This window comes from Moschus berezovskii, chromosome 17 (genome assembly GCF_049115385.1).
Source record: "Moschus berezovskii isolate FMDL1 chromosome 17, NW_MosBer_1.0, whole genome shotgun sequence".
NCBI lineage: Eukaryota > Metazoa > Chordata > Mammalia > Artiodactyla > Moschidae > Moschus > Moschus berezovskii.
Genome location: NC_142476.1, coordinates 54,649,162 through 54,666,876, shown reverse-complemented (window position 1 = coordinate 54,666,876; position 17,715 = coordinate 54,649,162). Strand labels below are relative to the sequence as shown.

Genomic DNA, 17,715 nt, shown 5'->3' with positions numbered 1-17,715 from the left:
GTGATTTTCCTAAGGTCCTCAGTAGTAATGATCAGAACAGGCATTCAGACTAGGTGTCCTAATTCAGATGCTATTTGGGGTTGAATGATAATGTATTTCATCTCCACATTTCATGGGAGCTAAGTTGATGAACATAGACCTGTTAGCTCAGCTCTGTAGAGAAGGCGACCCTGCCCTCGGCTGCTTTTAGTCTTACCCACCATTGTACAGTCCTGCCCTTCATCATAATGGGACCCAAAAATGTTGGCATGACTGAGCAGAAATCGTTACCGCTCACAACCTAATACTTGTGCACCCTCAAATAACTATGAGCTGCTTATCTTTCGAGCGATTTTTCTTATAAAGTTGCATTTTTAATTAAAGTAGCTCTTAAAACTTGTGTATTTCTTTTTGCAGGTTATTAAAATGTACTGAAATTAGTTTTATCAATCTTTTAATAGGGAACAACTCATGAAGAGATAGTTCCACAATGTCTCAGTTCTGAAGAAATAAAGAAAAAAGTTGTATCTTTTTTGGAGAAGGTATTTTATTTATATAGCATCTAAGTAGCAGAACATATTTTGTTATGTTACTTTTAAAAAAATTATTGCCAGGTTGAATATCCTGTTAGCTTATTAAGCAGTTGGGACCTCACTGCAGGTCAGAAGTGAAACACTTGGGTCACTCTGGCTGTAGTCTGGGATACTGCAGCATTGATCATCCAGGCCCAGAGATGAAGAATGTGGATCCCTCACCAGTAACTCACCATCATTAGACTCACATGTGGAATTGTAGGCCCAAGAGGGTCATATTCACCACCATAATCCAATCAGGGCTTTTCCAAATAGTGGCTCCCATATTTGTGTGAGCTTTGAAACTTACATGGGGACAGTGGTAGGATGTAAGTTAAAGGTTAACTGAAGCACTAATAGAACAGTTAAACCACAAATTTAGAATACTAGGATAAAGTGAATTATGCTTAAGTACTTAATTTTCTTAATATCTCACTGAAGTGGGCTATGTCTCTTTTTAATATATATGCATATATTACATATAAGCTATAGCTTCCCTGGTGGCTCAGAGGTTAAAGCGTCTGCCTCCAATGCGGGAGACCCGGGTTCGATCCCTAGGTCGGGAAGATCCCCTGGAGAAGGAAATGGTAACCCACTCCAGTATTCTTGCCTGGAGAATCCCATGGACGGAGAAGCCTGGTAGGCTCCAGTCCACGGGGTCGCAAAGAGTCGGACACGACTGAGCGACATCACCTCACCTCACATATAAGCTGGATGTAAGCAAGTGTGTGTACATGTTTCTTTTAAAAATTTCTCACCCTATTAAGTAAAGGCTAGCAGATGATCATTTTTTTTTCTGTAGGGAAGGGGTACACTGTAAAATATTTTTACCCAGTATCACACTGAGGATAATTTTACAGACAAGTCCAACTTACTTCCAGAATTTGCCTAGTTCACAAGCTGAGCCTGGTAGTTAAACATTTGGCACTTAATACACACAGGTCTTTTCACTTTCTGAGTATCACACCATTTTGATATCGAGTTGAGAGTGCTAATGTTGGTATTTACTTGGTTCTTCATGATCTCTGGCAGACAGGGTTTGTAGATGAAACTACAGCTGCAAGAGTGGAACGTATCAAACAGGAAAAAGGTACTTTCTGGGAGCCTTTTGCTAAAGTTACTCAAGAGGAAACAAAGATGTCATCTTTACAGGTATGGACGGCTCTTCAGTGTGGATCAAGCTTTAATAAAAAATTTGCTTTATTACTTATAAAAGTAGAACAGAAACTAGCGTGGTTCTTTGCCTCATACAGAATAGACATGTGAAATTGTTTTATAGTAGCTGCTTTTTTAAAAATCACATTTCTTCTTTCTGGAAAGCTAACAACACACAGGACAGAGGTAGAACTCCAAAAAAAGTTTTAAACATCATACTGAATATACTTTTAATATTAAATTATTTGCAGTAACCTTTGGAAAAGTTATGTCTTTGTACCAGTGATGCTACAAATGCAGTAGTTTCTGAACCACAGAAGAAAACTACTTCACATACCTTCTTAAACATCAAAATGTTTAGTTTGATCCTTTACCTCATTCATCACAGTCCAGAAATTACATCTATGAAAAGGCAGAAATCTGACGTTTCTAAGGATATTCAAAATTGTTTGAACACTAATAGTATATTTGGAATATATGGCAATCCATAATGGTAAATATAAGTTCAGTTCAGCTCAGTCGCTCAGTCGTGTCCGACTCTTTGCTACCCCATGAATCACAGCACACCAGGGCTCCCTGCCCATCACCAACTCCCAGAGTTCACTCAAACTCATGTCCATCGAGTTGGTGATGCCATCCAGCCATCTCATTCTCTGTCGTCCCCTTCTCCTCCTGCCCCCAATCCCTCCCAGCATCAGAGTCTTTTCCAGTGAGTCAACTCATCGCATGAGGTGGCCAAAATATTGGAGTTTCAGCTTTAGCATCAGTTCTTCCAATGAACACCCAGGACTGATCTCCTTTAGAATAGACTGGTTGGATCTCCTTGCAGTCCACGGGACTCTCAAGAGTCTTCTCCAACACCACAATTCAAAAGCATCAATTCTTCGGCGATCAGCTTTCTCACAGTCCAACTCTCACATCCATGCATGACCACTGGAAAACCATAGCTTTGACTAGACGGACCTTTGTTGGCAAAGTAATGTTTCTGCTTTTTCATATGCTATCTAGGTTGGTCATAACTTTCCTTCCAAGGAGTAAGCGTCTTTTAATTTCATGGCTGCAATCAGCATCTGCAGTGATTTAGGAGCCCAAGAAAATAAAGTCTGACACTGTTTCCACTGTTTCCCCATCTATATGCCATGAAGTGATGGGACCAGATGCCATGATCTTTGTTTTCTGAATGTTGAGCTTCAAGCCAACCTTTTCACTCTCCTCTTTCATCAAGAGGCTTTTGAGTTCCTCTTCACTTTCTGCCATAAGGGTGTTGTCATCTGCATATCTGAGGTTATTGATATTTCTCCCGGCAATCTTGATTTCAGCTTGTGCTTCTTCCAGCCCAGCATTCCTCATGATGTACTCTGCATATAAGTTAAATAAGCAGGGTGACAATATACAGCCTTGACGTATTCCTTTTCCTATTTGGAACCAGTCTGTTGTTCCATGTCCAGTTCTAACTGTTGCTTCCTGACCTGCATATAGGTTTCTCAAGAGGCAGGTCAGGTGGTCTGGTATTCCCATTTCTTTCAGGATTTTCCAGTTTATTGGGATCCACACAGTCAAAGGCTTTGGCATAGTCAATGAAGCAGAAATAGATGTTTTTCTGGAGCTCTCTTGCTTTCTCCATGATCCAGCAGATGTTGGCAATTTGATCTCTGGTGCCTCTGCCTTTTCTAAATCCAGCTTGAACATTTGGAAGTTCATGGTTCACGTATTGATGAAGCCTGGCTTGGAGAATTTTGAGCATGACTTTACTAGCGTGTGAGATGAGTACAATTGTGCGGTAGTTTGAGCATTCTTTGGCATTGCCTTTCTTTGGGATTGGAATGAAGACTGACCTTTTCCAGTCCCGTGGCAACTGCTGAGTTTTTCATACTGAGTGCAGCACTTTCACAGCATCATCTTTCAGGATTTGAAATAGCTCAACTGGAATTCCATCACCTCCACTAGCTTTGTTTGTAGTGATGCTTTCTAAGGCCCACTTGACTTCACATTCCAAGATGTCTGGCTCTAGGTGAGTGACCACACCATCGTGATTATCTTGGTCGTGAAGATCTTTTTTGTATAACTCTTAAAAACCTAATAATTGGTTTTCAAGACATGTTAACTTTTATGCCTTAAATCTACAAAGTTAACTGTATCAGTAGAGTAAATAGCCCCAAAGAATTTATATAGTACGACCATCTTTAGGAAGACAATGATTTTAAAAACTGTATGGCTCTAACCCTTTGTCCTACTTTTGGTGCAGTGAAAGCATCATTATAAACTTAGCATTAAAAAGAAAAGGGCATTTTAAAAAATTCATACTTGGGGCTTTTTTGTAAGGACAGATTATATGGCTAAACAACACTCACCTGAACTCACTGGACAAAGCAGCACCTCTTCGTTTCTTCGGACCCTGAGCGTCAGTTGTGGTAGCACCCTGAATCCCTGTTGCAAATCAACACTGCCTTCATGTCTCTCCAGATGAATGCAGGGGTAGGGGTCTCCTGCCCTTGTGAGTCAAAGACTAGAATAAGATTTTTGTATAAAACTTTACAATTTTAGAATTTGTCCCTTGTAAGCTTTAGTCCAAAAGGAAAGTTATATTTGGAACGGGGATCATGGCATTACATGTTTTTCTCATTTGCCAGCCTTGTGTGAAAAGAGCCCGTCACGAGCGCCCCTCAGAAGATGAGTACCGGTCAACACTGCAAGCAGCAGTAGCAGCCTTGGAGGCGATCGAGTTATTACTCCAGAAGTCTCTTCCTCCAGACTGGCTCCTTATGGAAATGGAGACACTTCAAGAAAGGATTGATAAGCTAAAACGTCAGATACTCTAAGGTGAAGAGTTAGTGGACTAGACCATTTTGTCAACTAGGTAAATGAGTTGAATGATTTTTTTTGTTACCCTATAGTATATTTTGTAAGTAAAAATATTGACATATCTGTACATGGTCTAAAACATAAAACTTTTCTGCAGTTGAATCTAGTGAAAATAAGTCTTTATTTATGGACATTTAGCGAGCAGGATTGTGGGGGATATTTCTCATTAAGGACTTTGGTACAAGGTAATACAAGTGGAACAGTCGGTAACTTCCCAGGTCTCCACAGGGCCACTCACTCAGATAGTACCTCTGTAACAAATAAATAAGCTGCCTAAGGAAACCTTAGCAATTTAAAATCATTTATATACTTTATAGCTAAAAGTTTTTCAGTAAGTTGTATTCCATAATAGAGTTTACTCTTCTGACAAAGAAATGGCACAGAATTAAGCTAATCAGCTTGAATTTTTGTATTTATTTTCTTTACTTCCAGAATTGCTCTGGAAGAAAGCAATAAGTTCCACCTTTCCACAGCCACTTGCTCTTCACAGAAACTGGCCTCCGTCAGACGTACAGGCTCTTCCTCTGAGAAGGGCTGTGAACCTCTGCACTGCCCAGGGCTCTCCGCCAGCAAGCCAGGTCTCCTCTCACTTCCATTGGCAGACTGGATAAAGAGCTCCTGACATGAGAAAAACAGGATGCTTTGGGGCTTTCTCATCTGCAGTGCCTGCTTCTGAGGTATTAGTTTGATATTTTTGTTTGTTTTAAAGAAATCCTTTTTCCTGGAAAGTGACTTGCAGCCACTGTCACCAGCTGTTATCGTCCCAGTTCAGATCACCATCTTCCCCCCAGCCTGCAGACTCTCCCTGCAACGAAAGAGAGCAGACAAGGGCAACCTGCTGAAACAAGTCACATTCAGATTTGAAAGATTGGGAATTTAAAAGGGGCCCAACATGTGTCTTTCGACGCCAGAATACATTTCTTCATACATAATTTACTATAACAGAAATGTGAAAAGTAGGGTCACTTTCGTTCCACTACTAAAAATCACAGCATTAAAAAATAACTTTCATAAGGACTATTTAACACTTAGCCCAAGCGCTTCTATTAATACATTTTCCTGTGGAAGAAAAAAAGATGCCATTGACAGGAATTGATTTTGTTCATTTTCTGATCACGTTAATAAACCAGTTGTGGACATCAGTCTTATCTCACTGGGAAAGAGTGTTTTTTTGTTGTTGTTGTTTATAAATGGGACAATATAACTGCTGCCTGTGAGGGAAATACGTAAACTAATAACACAATTTAATGATCCTCACCTCAGTAATTTCTGCTGCAGCAAATTTTGAGGAAAAGTGCATCACTGATGAGACATTATCCTTGTTGGGAACCACTGTTTCTGTCCTCAGTTCAGGCAAAATAAGAATAGCAGCTGAAGGTTTAATTTCTGGGATCATATCAGCAAACCAGTCCAACTCTGGGTCTTTCACTGGCTTCTTTTTTACCTGAATGGTAAACTCCTCTCCTAAACCCAGTTCTGATGGAACTTTAAGGCGCCTTTCTTGTGACAACACTTTCGGTGGCTTGGTTTGGTCTGGGTCATCCCTGCTTTGTGCAAGACTGGTCTTTTGGGGTAGGCTCGATTTTGAAGGCAAAGCAGGAGTGGCATTTTGCTCCCCTGGGGTAGCAGGTCTTGTGGCCATCATTCCACCTTCCAGATTTACTTCGGTATCTAAGCTGCCAGGTTCAAAGTCATCCCAAGGCTCCTCCTCTGCATTCAGGTTAGTGAGCGGGGACTGGGCCACTGTGTGAGGATCTGCAGGACAAACCTCTATGTTGACAGTTTTGTTCTCAGGCTCCTCAGGCTCACTCCAGTCAGGCCACTCCTCAGACTTTTTAGAACTTAATGGGAAATTTTCACTGTCTCCTGAGGTAAGTTTCGTATCAGAGATGCCATTGATGGGAAATCTGATAGGCTGAGAAAATTGATTGCCTGTGGGGGGATATGTACAAAAGTTATTCTCATAAAATGTTGGTTAAGACATGCAATATATTTAGGAGAAAGTTAACACTGAAGAAATGTATAGTCCAAATTCCTGAAATAACCCATGTGCACTGAACTATGAGATAGCCCAGCAGAACTTAAACCAGAGATACAAGTTAAACAGATATTTAAGTTATGATAAAAGGTAAACAAATGTGATTTGATGGGCACATACCAAGCAACAATTAACTGGAGCACCTAATCCTTGACTAAATACTCAAACATACTATTTATCTGTAACAAAAACAAAAATGTTCTAGCCAGGCACTGATACCCTCAAGATGTTAATTATGTACACCTTCAAAAAGTATTGTATGCTCAAGCAGGCTGCCTCACTTTAACATATCCTCATTTTACATAGATTTTCATAAGCAAAGTCAAGTCATGAAGTCCTTTGTAGTATGGTCTGACTGTGCTTAATTCCACAAACTTATTTAACACAGAACTCTTCTTTCATGGTACACCTGATAACATCTTCCAGAACTATCATACTTTGATATAATTTGGGGAAAGTCCCCAAAGTGAAGTATCTGGTGCAAAAAAGAATTCAAGCAATGTCTCCACCAGTTATGCAGAAGAAACAAGTATTTACCCTATAGTCCAGGGAAAAAAGATGCACCCAAGCTGACTACATAATTGTAAATAATAAGAGAATTAAGTCTCAATAGTCTCAAAGTGCCCTTTAGTTTCAGAATTTGAATTACTCAGGAAAACGTTCACCAAGCAGTGGAACAGCTATATAAATTTAATAAATCTACCTGTCTGTAGAAAAGTACTGTAGTAATCTTGCGGTATGTGCTTCTTGCTGTTGATGGGCATGTTGTCAGAAAAACATTTAGGGAATATGCCAGGGGAGGGGCTCTTCAAGATTGGCAAGCTCTGACTGCGCTGGCTGCAGGTGACGTGCACAGGAGAATCTGAAGATGAATTAAAACTCCAAAAAATGAAAGAGTAGTAAATTGCTTCTTTTCCTATCACAAGTTAGGTGAGCAACAGTTACGAGGAGGGGGTATATTTAACAGATAAAAGATAACCTGCTGGGAGAGCACATCTCCAAATATTTGGAGAGTCATACCTACTATGGAAGTGTCCACATGGTGGTAAACAAAGGATTCAAGCATTAGGTAAGCATTTGGAATAGAGAGAAAACCTTTAGGATACCTAGTTATAAAAGTTAACATCCTTTAAAAACATCTCAGTGGTGATTTAAAACTGTACTTGATTCGACTTCCCTTTTAAGAATAAAGAGTACAGGCACACGGATATGAATGTACTTAATACCACAAAACTGTACACTTTAACATGTTTAAAATAGTAAATTTTATATTATGGACATTTAACTCCCAACTGGAAAAAGAAAAATGTTTTAAGAAAATGTTGTCTTTAGCACCTTTTATAAAGTTCATACTTAAGAATGAGTACTGGTCAAAAGGATCCTAGCAAAATTTTCGACCACTTCGTCTGCCTTAGGAAAATGAGGGGGTGGCCTGGGCTGAGTCATCACAGGCCGCACCGCCCCTCCTCACCCCAGTCTGATCTTTGCAAGCCCACCATCCTCCCTGCTGAAACCTACTAATTTTTCTTACAAATTGTCCCCTTCTCTACATTGTCTTCCCTAACTCTTGTTCATGCAGACTTATTTCCCTCAGGTACATTTTTCATAAACCTTAGTATCAGCCTTCATTCTTAAGTCTGATCATGCAGGTAAACTATAAGAACAGAAGGAAAAAAAAATCTAAGAGTACCTCCTTTATACACACCCCTCTCCCAGCAGCCCCTCTGTCCTATAGGACAAGGGCCTCTCTTTACCATAAGTCGGGAATACAAGCTGCCACCAGGGTCCCAGCCATCCTGGATGGAGTGTCTAACATGGCAACTCAGTGGGATTAAAGTTTTCAGGAAAATCTATTTTAATAAAAACTTATATGCTATTGATGCTTTGGTGCCCTTTTCTGTTTTCTATTCAGATTACAGAGTGATCCAAATGGAGAGTATATAAAATATCTAGAACCAGAAAACCCCATCCAATAAATAAAGTTGTTGGAAGTGGGGACTTTTGTTAATTCAACATGTAAAGCTGTCCCTAGAGACTGACTCCTAAACCTTATCTCAAAACTATGCATATCCTCTCCTCTGGCCAGAAATTCCTCTAGTATGAAATACAAACCCTTCATCTGCTCTTTGTGTGCTCTGCTAAAAGAAAAACTGGTAACAATAGACCTCACTCAGTTTGGTGTGGATGTTTCATGGCTAACGAGGAGGTGACAGTTTCTACATCACCCTCTTCAAGCTCCTGAGTTGCACTGACGCTGACTCAGTGTGCCAAGGAAACACTGACTCCTCAAAATTCGAGGAAGTCAGTGTTGCTTTAAAATTTCTCTTGACAGCAAAATTAGAGAAAAGTCTGGCAGTTCCTTTTTTACTAATAACCGTTTCCATGCTCTCTACTCACTATCATTGACAACCGAATCAGAGGTTCAGAGCTTCCTAACATGGCCATCATCCTTCAGGGTTATACAAAGGAGCAAAGAAGCAATGGTGCTGTCAATATAAAATTCTTATTTTTGACTTTTATAGCCTATAAAGACCAGAAATTACTGCTACTTCCCAGTTAATATTTCAATGGGAACATCAGAATTAAGGATTTTTTTCTCGATTTAAGTACCTAAAAATCAACAGCTTGTCATCTAACAGGCCATCAAAATCAAAAGAACTTAAAACATTTGGTGTCACTAAGAGCTGCTACAGCCTTTTTAGAAACTGACACTATTAAGATGTTAAATATTCTGTATAGTCTTTGACTCAGTAAGAAATTCAGAAAGGAGTGCAGCAGCCATCAACAGGGAGGGAGATCACTGAATGAATTATAGTCAGTGAAATATTAGGCAGCTGTCAATAAAACAAATTATTAGGTAGTTATGTATTGACCTGGAGACAGTTCCCTGATAAGTTGTTACATGAAAAAAATCAAGTTGTGGAATTGTGCATAGTATATATTTTTTTAAATCCTATGTATGTGTTAAAATAATTTGTGTCTTTGTGGGCTTACAAAAAGGATGAAAGAATTCCCATTAAACCTTAAAATTGGTTACCTTAGATGCCCCAAAAAAGGGAAGTAAACTTTTTCCTTTTAATTCTCTGTATCATTTGAATATAATCTATCTGTGTTACTTGTATAATGTTTAAAATCTAATAAAACAATAACACTGGACCTTTTAATCACTCTTACCTTCTGGGGAAAGGTCCACAGTTTTAGTAAAGCTTGGGGCAGTGCGTTTGAAGATCTTGGTTCTCTCTCCTCCCACAACCACCTCTGGTCCAAGTAGCGAGACTAACACTGCTAGGCTGTGAAGAGTAATGGCCACGATGGAGTCGCTGGTATCACGCAGGCCCAGTAAAACCTAGGAGTAAACTGGGTAGTAAGTGTACACAACCATATTGCCTGTCTCTTCTCCTTTTCCCCCCAACCCCCACAAGTAGTTGGGCTGCAATCAGACTGTTTGTTCAAGTGAACTTCATTTCTTAGATGTGTTCTAGGTCAGTAGCTATTTGTGGTCAAGGACCAATATTTTCCCTTCCCAATCCAGCACACCCTGATACTTTTTTGAAGATACAATAAAAACAAAGTCAAATAAATACATGAGAAATGGATTAGAAATAAGATTACTCTGTTAAGTTGCTATAAAAGTTTTTAGATCATGATGCCTGTCGGCTCTTGCCTCCAAGCCACCACCACAGAGTCCTCCCAAGGGCTCAGCTTAAGTCTACAGCACCAAGTATTCCCAGGTGGTTTTCCATTCAACTACTAACTAGGCCTGACCCTGCTTAGCATCTGAGCTCAGATGAGATGGATGCATTCAGAGTGATAAGGTTGTAGTTCCCCAAATTCTTGGCGAATCTGAATACTCCAACCAAACGACAGAGTTGCTGACTGGATTAAAAGAAAAAAAAAAGACTCATCTGTATGACGCCATAAGAGACTTCTCATGTAAGGACATACATAGATTGAAAGTGAAGGACCAGAAACAGATGTTCCATGCAAATGAAAACCAAAAGAAATCTAGGGAAGCTATACTTAAATCAGACAAGACAAAATAAACTTTAAAACGAACAGTAATAAAAGAAGGCATGATATAATGATACATAAATCCAACATTTATAACATTTATAAATACTTATGCACCAAACACAGGAGCACCTAAATTAAAGCAAATACTGGTTGTCAGTTGCTCAGTTGTGTCTGACGTTACGACCCCATGGACTGTAGCGCGCGAAGCTCCTCTGTCCATGGGATTCTCCAGGCAAGAATACTAGAGTGGGTTGCCATGCCCTTTTCCAGAGGATTTTCCTGACCCAGGGATTGAACACAGGTCTCCTGCATTGCAGGCAGATTCTTTACTGTCTGAGCTACATGGAAGTCCCTAAAGCTAATATTAACAGACCCTAAAGAGAGAAAAAGAGCAATACATTAACAGTATGGGACTTTAATATCCCATTTACATCAATGGATAGATCATCCAGACAGAAAGTAGTAAGAAAATGTTGGCCTTAAATGACACATAGATGGATTTAGATATACAAAGAACATTTCATCCTAAAGGAACAGAACACACATTCCTCTCTAGGGCAAATGGAACAGTCTCCAAGACGGGTCGTATGTCATGTGACAAAACAAATCTTGATAAATTTAAGAAGACTGAAATCAATCAAGTATCTTTTCTGACCCTAAGAGTGAAATTAGAAATCAATTATAAGAAGAAAACTGGAAAATTCAAATACGGGGAGATTAAACAGTATGCCACTGAACAACCAATGAGTCAAAGGAGAAATCAAAAATATCTTGAGATAAATGAAAATGGAAATAAAGCATACCATCTATGCATGCATCGATGGGATGCAGCAAAAGCAGTTCTAAGGGTAACATTCATACTAATGCCTACCTGAAGAAATAAAAATACCACACAAGTAATTCTACATCTCAAGAAGCTAGAAAAAGAAAGCTCAAAGTCAGTAGAAGGAAGGAAATAACAGAGTAGAAATAAATGCAATAGAAAAAATAGAAATTCAGTGAAACTAAGAGCTGATTTCAGTAGTCATGTATGCATGTGAGAGTTGGATGATAAAGCTGAGCGCTGAAGAATTGATGCTTTTGAACTGTGGTGCTGGAGCAAACTCTTGAGAGTCCCTTAGACTGCAAGGAGATCCAACCAGTCCATTCTAAAGGAGATCAGTCCTGGGTGTTCATTGCAGGGACTGATGTTGAAGCTGAAACTCCAATACTTTGGCCACCTGATGCGGAGACCTGACTCATTTGAAAAAACCCTGATGCTGGGAAAGATTGAGGGCAGGAGGAGAAAGGGACAACAGAGGATAAGATGGTTGGATGACATCACCGACTCAATGGACACAGGTTTGGGTGGACTCCGGGAGTTGGTGATGGACAGGGAGGCCTGGCCTGCTGTGGTTCATGGGGTCGCAGAGAGTCAGACACAACTGAGCTGAAGAGCTGATTTATTCAAAAGACAAAATTGGCAAATCTTTAGCAAGACTCACTGAGAGAGGACTCAAAATCATAAATGAAAGGAAACATTACAACGGTACCACACAAAGGGTCATAAGAGATTACTATGAACAACTGTGGTGGCTGTTTAGTCCCTAAGTCATGTCCAATTCTTTTGCAACCTCATGAACTGTAACCCACCAGGCTCTATTGGCCATGGGATTTCCCAGGCAAGATACTGAAGTGGGTTGCCATTCCCTTCTCTAGGGGATCTTCCTGATCTAGGGATCAAACCCACATCTTGTACATTGTCAGGCGGATTCCCTACCACTGAGCCAGCCACCTGGGAAGCCCTACTATGAACAATTAAGGTACCAATAAATTTGACAAACTAGAAGAAATGGATAAAGTCCTAGAAACATACAACCTATCAAGACTGAATCATAAAAAAGTAGAAAATCTGGACAGGTCAAGGAAGGAGACTGAATCAGTAACCAAAAACCTACCCACCAAGAAGTCTAGGACAGATAGCTGCTCTGGTGAAGTCTACCAAACATTTGAAGAATGAATACCAATTCTTCTCAAATTCTTCCAAAAAAACAGAAGAGGAGGGAAACAACTTCTTCTTCTTTAAAACTCTTTTAAAAGTCGACATTACCCTGACACTAAAATCAGAGAAGGACACCACAAAAAAATTACAGGCCAAAATCCCTTCTTCAAGAAAATTAATGATACCAAGGGAACAAAGATGGGCACAATAAAGGACTGAAAGTTATGGACCTAACAGAAGCCAAAGATATTAAGAGGCGACAAGAATACACAGAACTATACAAAAAAGATCTTTGTAACCCAAACAACCATGATGGTGTGATTGCTCACCTAGAGCCAGATATCCTGGAATGAGAAGTCAAGTAGGCCTTAGGAAGCATCACTATGAACAAAACTAGTGAAGGCGATGGAATTCCAATTGAGCTATTTCAAATCCTAAAAGGTGATGCTGTGAAAGTGCTGCACTCAATATGCCAGCAAATTTGGGAAACTCAGTAGTGGCCACAGGACTGGCAAAGGTCAGTTTTCATTCCAATCCCAAAGAAAGGTAATTGTGCAGTAGTTGCACAATTGCACTCATCTCACACACTAGCAAAGTAATGCTCAAAATTCTCCAAGCCAGGCTTCAACAATATGTGAACCGTGAACTTCCAGATGTTCAAGCTGGTTTTAGAAAACGCAGAGGAACCAGAGATCAAATTGCCAACATCTGTTGGATCATTGAAAAAGCAAGAGATTTCCAGAAAAACATCTACTTCTGCTTTATTGACCATGCCAAAGCCTTTGACTATGTGGATCACAAAAAACTGTGGAAAATTCTTCAAGAGCTGGGATCACCAGACCACCTGACCTGCCTCCTGAGAAATCTGTATGCAGGTCAGGAAGCAACAATTAGAACTGGACATGAAACAACAGACTGGTTCCAAATCTGGAAAGGAGTACAGTCAAGGTTGTATATTGTCACCCTGCTTATTTAACTTATATGCAGAGTACTTCATGTGAAATGCCGGGCTGGATGAAGCACAAGCTGGAATCAAGATTGCCGGGAGAAATATCAATAACCTCAGATATGCAGATGACATTCATCCTTATGGCAGAAAGTAAAAAACTAAAGAACCTCTTGATGAAAGTGAAAGAGGAGAGTGAAAAACTTGGCTTAAAATTCAACATTCAAAAAACTAAGATCATGGCATCTGGTCCCATCACTTCATGGCAAATAGGTGGGGAAACAATGGAAACAGTGTCAAACTTTATTTTTGGGAATGCGAAGTCACTGTGTTGAATCCAAAAAACACTGCAGATTGTGACTACAGCCATGAAATTAAAAGATGCTTGTCCCTTGGAAGAAAAGCTATGACCAACCTAGACGGCATATTAAAAAGCAGAGACATTACTTTGCCAACCAAGGTCTGTCTAGTCAAAGCTATGGTTTTTCCAGTGGTCATGTATGGATGTGAGAGTTGGACTATAAAGAAAGCTGAGCACTGAAGAATTGATGCTTTTGAACTGTGGTATTGGAGAAGACTCTTGAGAGTCCCTTAGACTGCAAGGAGATCCAAGCAGTCCATAAGGGAAATCAGTCCTGAATATTCATTGGAAGGACTGATGCTAAAGCTGAAGCTCTAATACTTTGGCCACCTGATGTGAAGAACTGACTCACTGGAAAAGACCCTGATGCTGGGAAAGATTGAAGGTGGGAGGAGAAGGGGACGACAGAGGATGAGATGGCTGGATGGCATCACCAACTTGATGGACATGATAAGTTTGAGCAAGCTCTGGGAGTTGTTGATGGACAGGGAAGTCTGGCGTGTAATGCAGTCCATGGTGGGGTTGCAAAGAGTCAGACATGACTGAGCGACTGAACTGAACTGTATATTCCCTGGTGAATATAAGATGCCAAAATCCTCAACAAAATTAGAAAACAAATTCAACAATACATTAAAAGGATCATATACCACGATCAAGTGGAATTTTCTTCTAGTGATGCCAGGATGGTGGAACATCCACAAATCAATGTAATACACTACATTAACAAAATGAAGGATAAAAATCATATGATCATCTCAATGAACACAGAAAAAGTATCTGACAAAATTCAATATCTGTTTATGATAAAAACTCTCAACAAAATGGCTATAGAGGAAACATACCTCAATACAATAAAGGCCATATATGACAAGCCTACACTTAACATTACACTGAAAAGCTGAAAAGTCTTCCCTCTGAGATGAGGAACACGCCAAGGATGCCTACTGTTGCCAACACAGTATTGGAAACCCTAGCCACAGCAATTAAGCAAGGATGGGGGAGGGGGAGGCGAAGACATTTAAATCATAAAATAAGAAGTACTGTAAAAGTATACACAATATACATAAATCTGTAGCATTTCTATACACTAATAATGGATTGTCAGAAAAAGAAAAAATACTCCCATTTACAACTGCATCAAAGAATAAAATACACAGAAATAAATTTAACCAAGGAAGTGGAAGACCTCTACACTGAAGACTACAAGACACTGATGAAAGAAACTGAAGAAGACATAAATAAATGGAAAGATATTCTGTGTCATGGATTGGAAGAATTAGTATTGTTAATAAACTGCCCATAGTTCCCTAAGCAATCTACAGACCCAATGCAATCCCTATCAAAATTCCAATGACATTATTCACAGAATTAGAATAAACAATCCTAAAATTTGTATGAAACCACAAAAGACTGAATAGCCAAAGTAACCTTCAGAAAGAAGAACAAAGCTGGAAGCCTCACACTCCTTAATTTCAAACCATATTACAAAGATACAGTAAAACAGTATAGTATTGGCATAAAACAGACACATAGGTCAATGGAACAAAATAGCCTAGAAATAACCTATACATATATGGTCAATTAATTTATGACAGAAATAGCCCAGAATACACAATGCAGAAAGGACAGTCTATTCAATAAAGTGTTGAGAAAACTGGGCAACTGTCTTATAACACATTAAGTTAAAATGGATTAAGGATGTAAATGTAAGACCTGAAATGATAGAACTTTTTAGAAAAAAACACAGGCAGTAAGCTTTTTGACACCAGCCTTGGTGAGAGTTTTTGGATCTGACACCAAAAGCAAAGGTTACAAAATCCAAAACAAAGAAGTGGGACTACGTCAAACTAAACAGCTTCTGCACAGCAAAGGAAACCATCAACAAAGTAAAAAGATAATCTACTGAATGGGAGAAAATATGTGCAAATCATAGATCTAATAAGAGGCTAACATCCAAAATATAGAAAAAAAAAACTCATACAGCTCAAAGGCAAACACAATTTGATTAAAAACTAAGTTGAAGACATGAATAGATGTTTTCCCAAAGATGACATAAAGATGGTCATGAGGTAAACACGAAAAGATGCTCAAGATCACTAAACATCAGGGAAATACAAATCGAAACCACAATGAGATAGCACTGCACACCTGTTCGAATGGCTATGATCAAGAAGACAAGAATCGGGATGAAGACGATGTGGAGCAAAGGGAACCCTTGTGTGCTGCTGGTGGGGATTTTCATAATGGGGACAGCCACTATGGAAAACAGTATAGATGTTCATCAAGAAATTAAAAATGGGATGACCATATCATCCAGTGATTCTACTTCTGGGTGTTTATTTGAGGAAAAACCTTTCTAACTCAAAAAGGCATATGCACTCCCATATTCACTGCAGGATTATTTACATCAAAGTATCTATTGATGAATGAATGGATAAAGAAAATGTAGTATGCACACAGGAAGATTCTTCAGCATACAAAAAGAATAAAATCTTGCCACTTGCAACAGCATGGATGGACCTGGAGGGCATTATGCTATGCTAAGGGAAATAATCAGACACAGAAAGACAAATGCTCACTTATACGTGTGTGTGTGTGGTGGGGGTAGGGCAGAGGACAAACAAGAACACAGATACAGAGAACAGATTAGTGGTTGCCAGGTGGAAGAGAGGAGGTAGAGAGGAAATAAAGTGGGTCAAGAGGTACATACTACATTACAAAATAAAAAGGTCATGGAGATACAATGTATAGCATAGTGACTATAGGTTATAATACTGTATTGCGTGTTTCAAAGTCACAATATTTTTTAAAGTTTCATCATGAGAAATTTCATAACTATGGTGACACATGGTAACTAAGCTTATTGTGATCATCTGATGCAGTATATACACATATCAAATCATTCTCCTGTATACCTGAAACTACACGTCCATAATATACCTCAACTTAAAAAAAAGATGTTAAATGTTAATTTTCCGTATCTGTACTCAGCTCAATGCAGCAGAACCATAACAAACAGTCATGGACAGGCAATGTTCTGCAGAGCACACTTGAAACACTCATCTAGGTAACTAAAAGCTGTGTCCTTCACCTCTTACCTTAATACACAAGAAAAGGACTGTGAAAGCCTTTTTTATATCTGATGCATATAACAACCTGTCCCAAACTGAGCCAATTATGATCTCTTTCCCAGTAATAAAAACTGGAATTTAGAGAAACTGGTTATCTCTGGTTTGCTTAAAAGGAGGACAGTAAACTCGAAAACTATGGGGCAACTACGCTTGGCCGTGTGTATACCAAATAACAAAAGCTGGTCTTCAAAAGTCAAACGTGAATGGATGTAAAGAGAAAGGAAAGGAATGAAGACCATATGGCTGAGTCCCAGCTGCACTTGATTTCCCTCTTAGGTAGACTGACATCCTTTGATTAAAGTCCCTCTTGTGGGCTTTAGCCCATTTAAGTGGGTTTCAGTTACTGGCAAGCAGAAGAACCTTGATTAAGACATTCACATGGCGCTATCAGGAGAGGTTTTGCTCTGAATTGGCAAACATGTATAGAAGAAAGACAGAGGCAAAGTGTCTGCACCAGTCAGACACAAGGCCAGGATGAACCGGACTGCCTGGTTGAGGGGGCATCATGGGTTCAGGAATCCTGGGTTCTGGTCCAATCTCTGCTGGGAATTCTCAATATGACTTAGCCAATTAATCGTTTAATTTTTCTGGTCCAGTTTCCTCATTTACCTAAGATAAAGGTTTCCAACAGGACTCAAAAAGAAGTATCAGGCCCAATGCTAACAAACCAGGCACT

The 17,715-nt window shown here is 39.5% G+C and overlaps 2 protein-coding genes across 6 annotated transcripts in view; one reads left to right on the top strand and one right to left on the bottom strand.

The window, feature by feature from the left end:
- FIRRM (FIGNL1 interacting regulator of recombination and mitosis) overlaps nucleotides 1–5,710 on the top strand; it is a 53,051-nt gene extending 47,341 nt beyond the window's left edge. Inside the window, exons 22-25 of one of the 3 annotated variants that reach the window (XM_055419666.2) lie at nucleotides 441–521; nucleotides 1,584–1,703; nucleotides 4,337–4,526; nucleotides 5,001–5,710. In XM_055419666.2, coding sequence (XP_055275641.2) covers nucleotides 441–521; nucleotides 1,584–1,703; nucleotides 4,337–4,525 — 390 coding nt within the window. In that variant the 3' untranslated portion in view covers nucleotide 4,526; nucleotides 5,001–5,710. Of the gene's footprint in view, nucleotides 1–440; nucleotides 522–1,583; nucleotides 1,704–4,336; nucleotides 4,564–5,000 lie in introns of all 3 variants that reach the window. The other 2 variants (XM_055419665.2, XM_055419667.2) reach the window with 2 other exon arrangements.
- The window catches only part of SCYL3 (SCY1 like pseudokinase 3), a 44,659-nt gene continuing 31,614 nt past the window's right edge, over nucleotides 4,671–17,715 (bottom strand). For all 3 annotated transcript variants that reach the window (XM_055419670.2, XM_055419669.2, XM_088845482.1), the window contains exons 11-14: nucleotides 9,781–9,952; nucleotides 7,310–7,468; nucleotides 5,827–6,500; nucleotides 4,671–5,373 (exon numbers count right to left, since the gene is read on the bottom strand). In XM_055419670.2, the coding sequence (XP_055275645.1) occupies nucleotides 5,314–5,373; nucleotides 5,827–6,500; nucleotides 7,310–7,468; nucleotides 9,781–9,952 (1,065 nt within the window). In that variant the 3' untranslated portion in view covers nucleotides 4,671–5,313. The remainder of the gene's footprint in view (nucleotides 5,374–5,826; nucleotides 6,501–7,309; nucleotides 7,469–9,780; nucleotides 9,953–17,715) is intronic.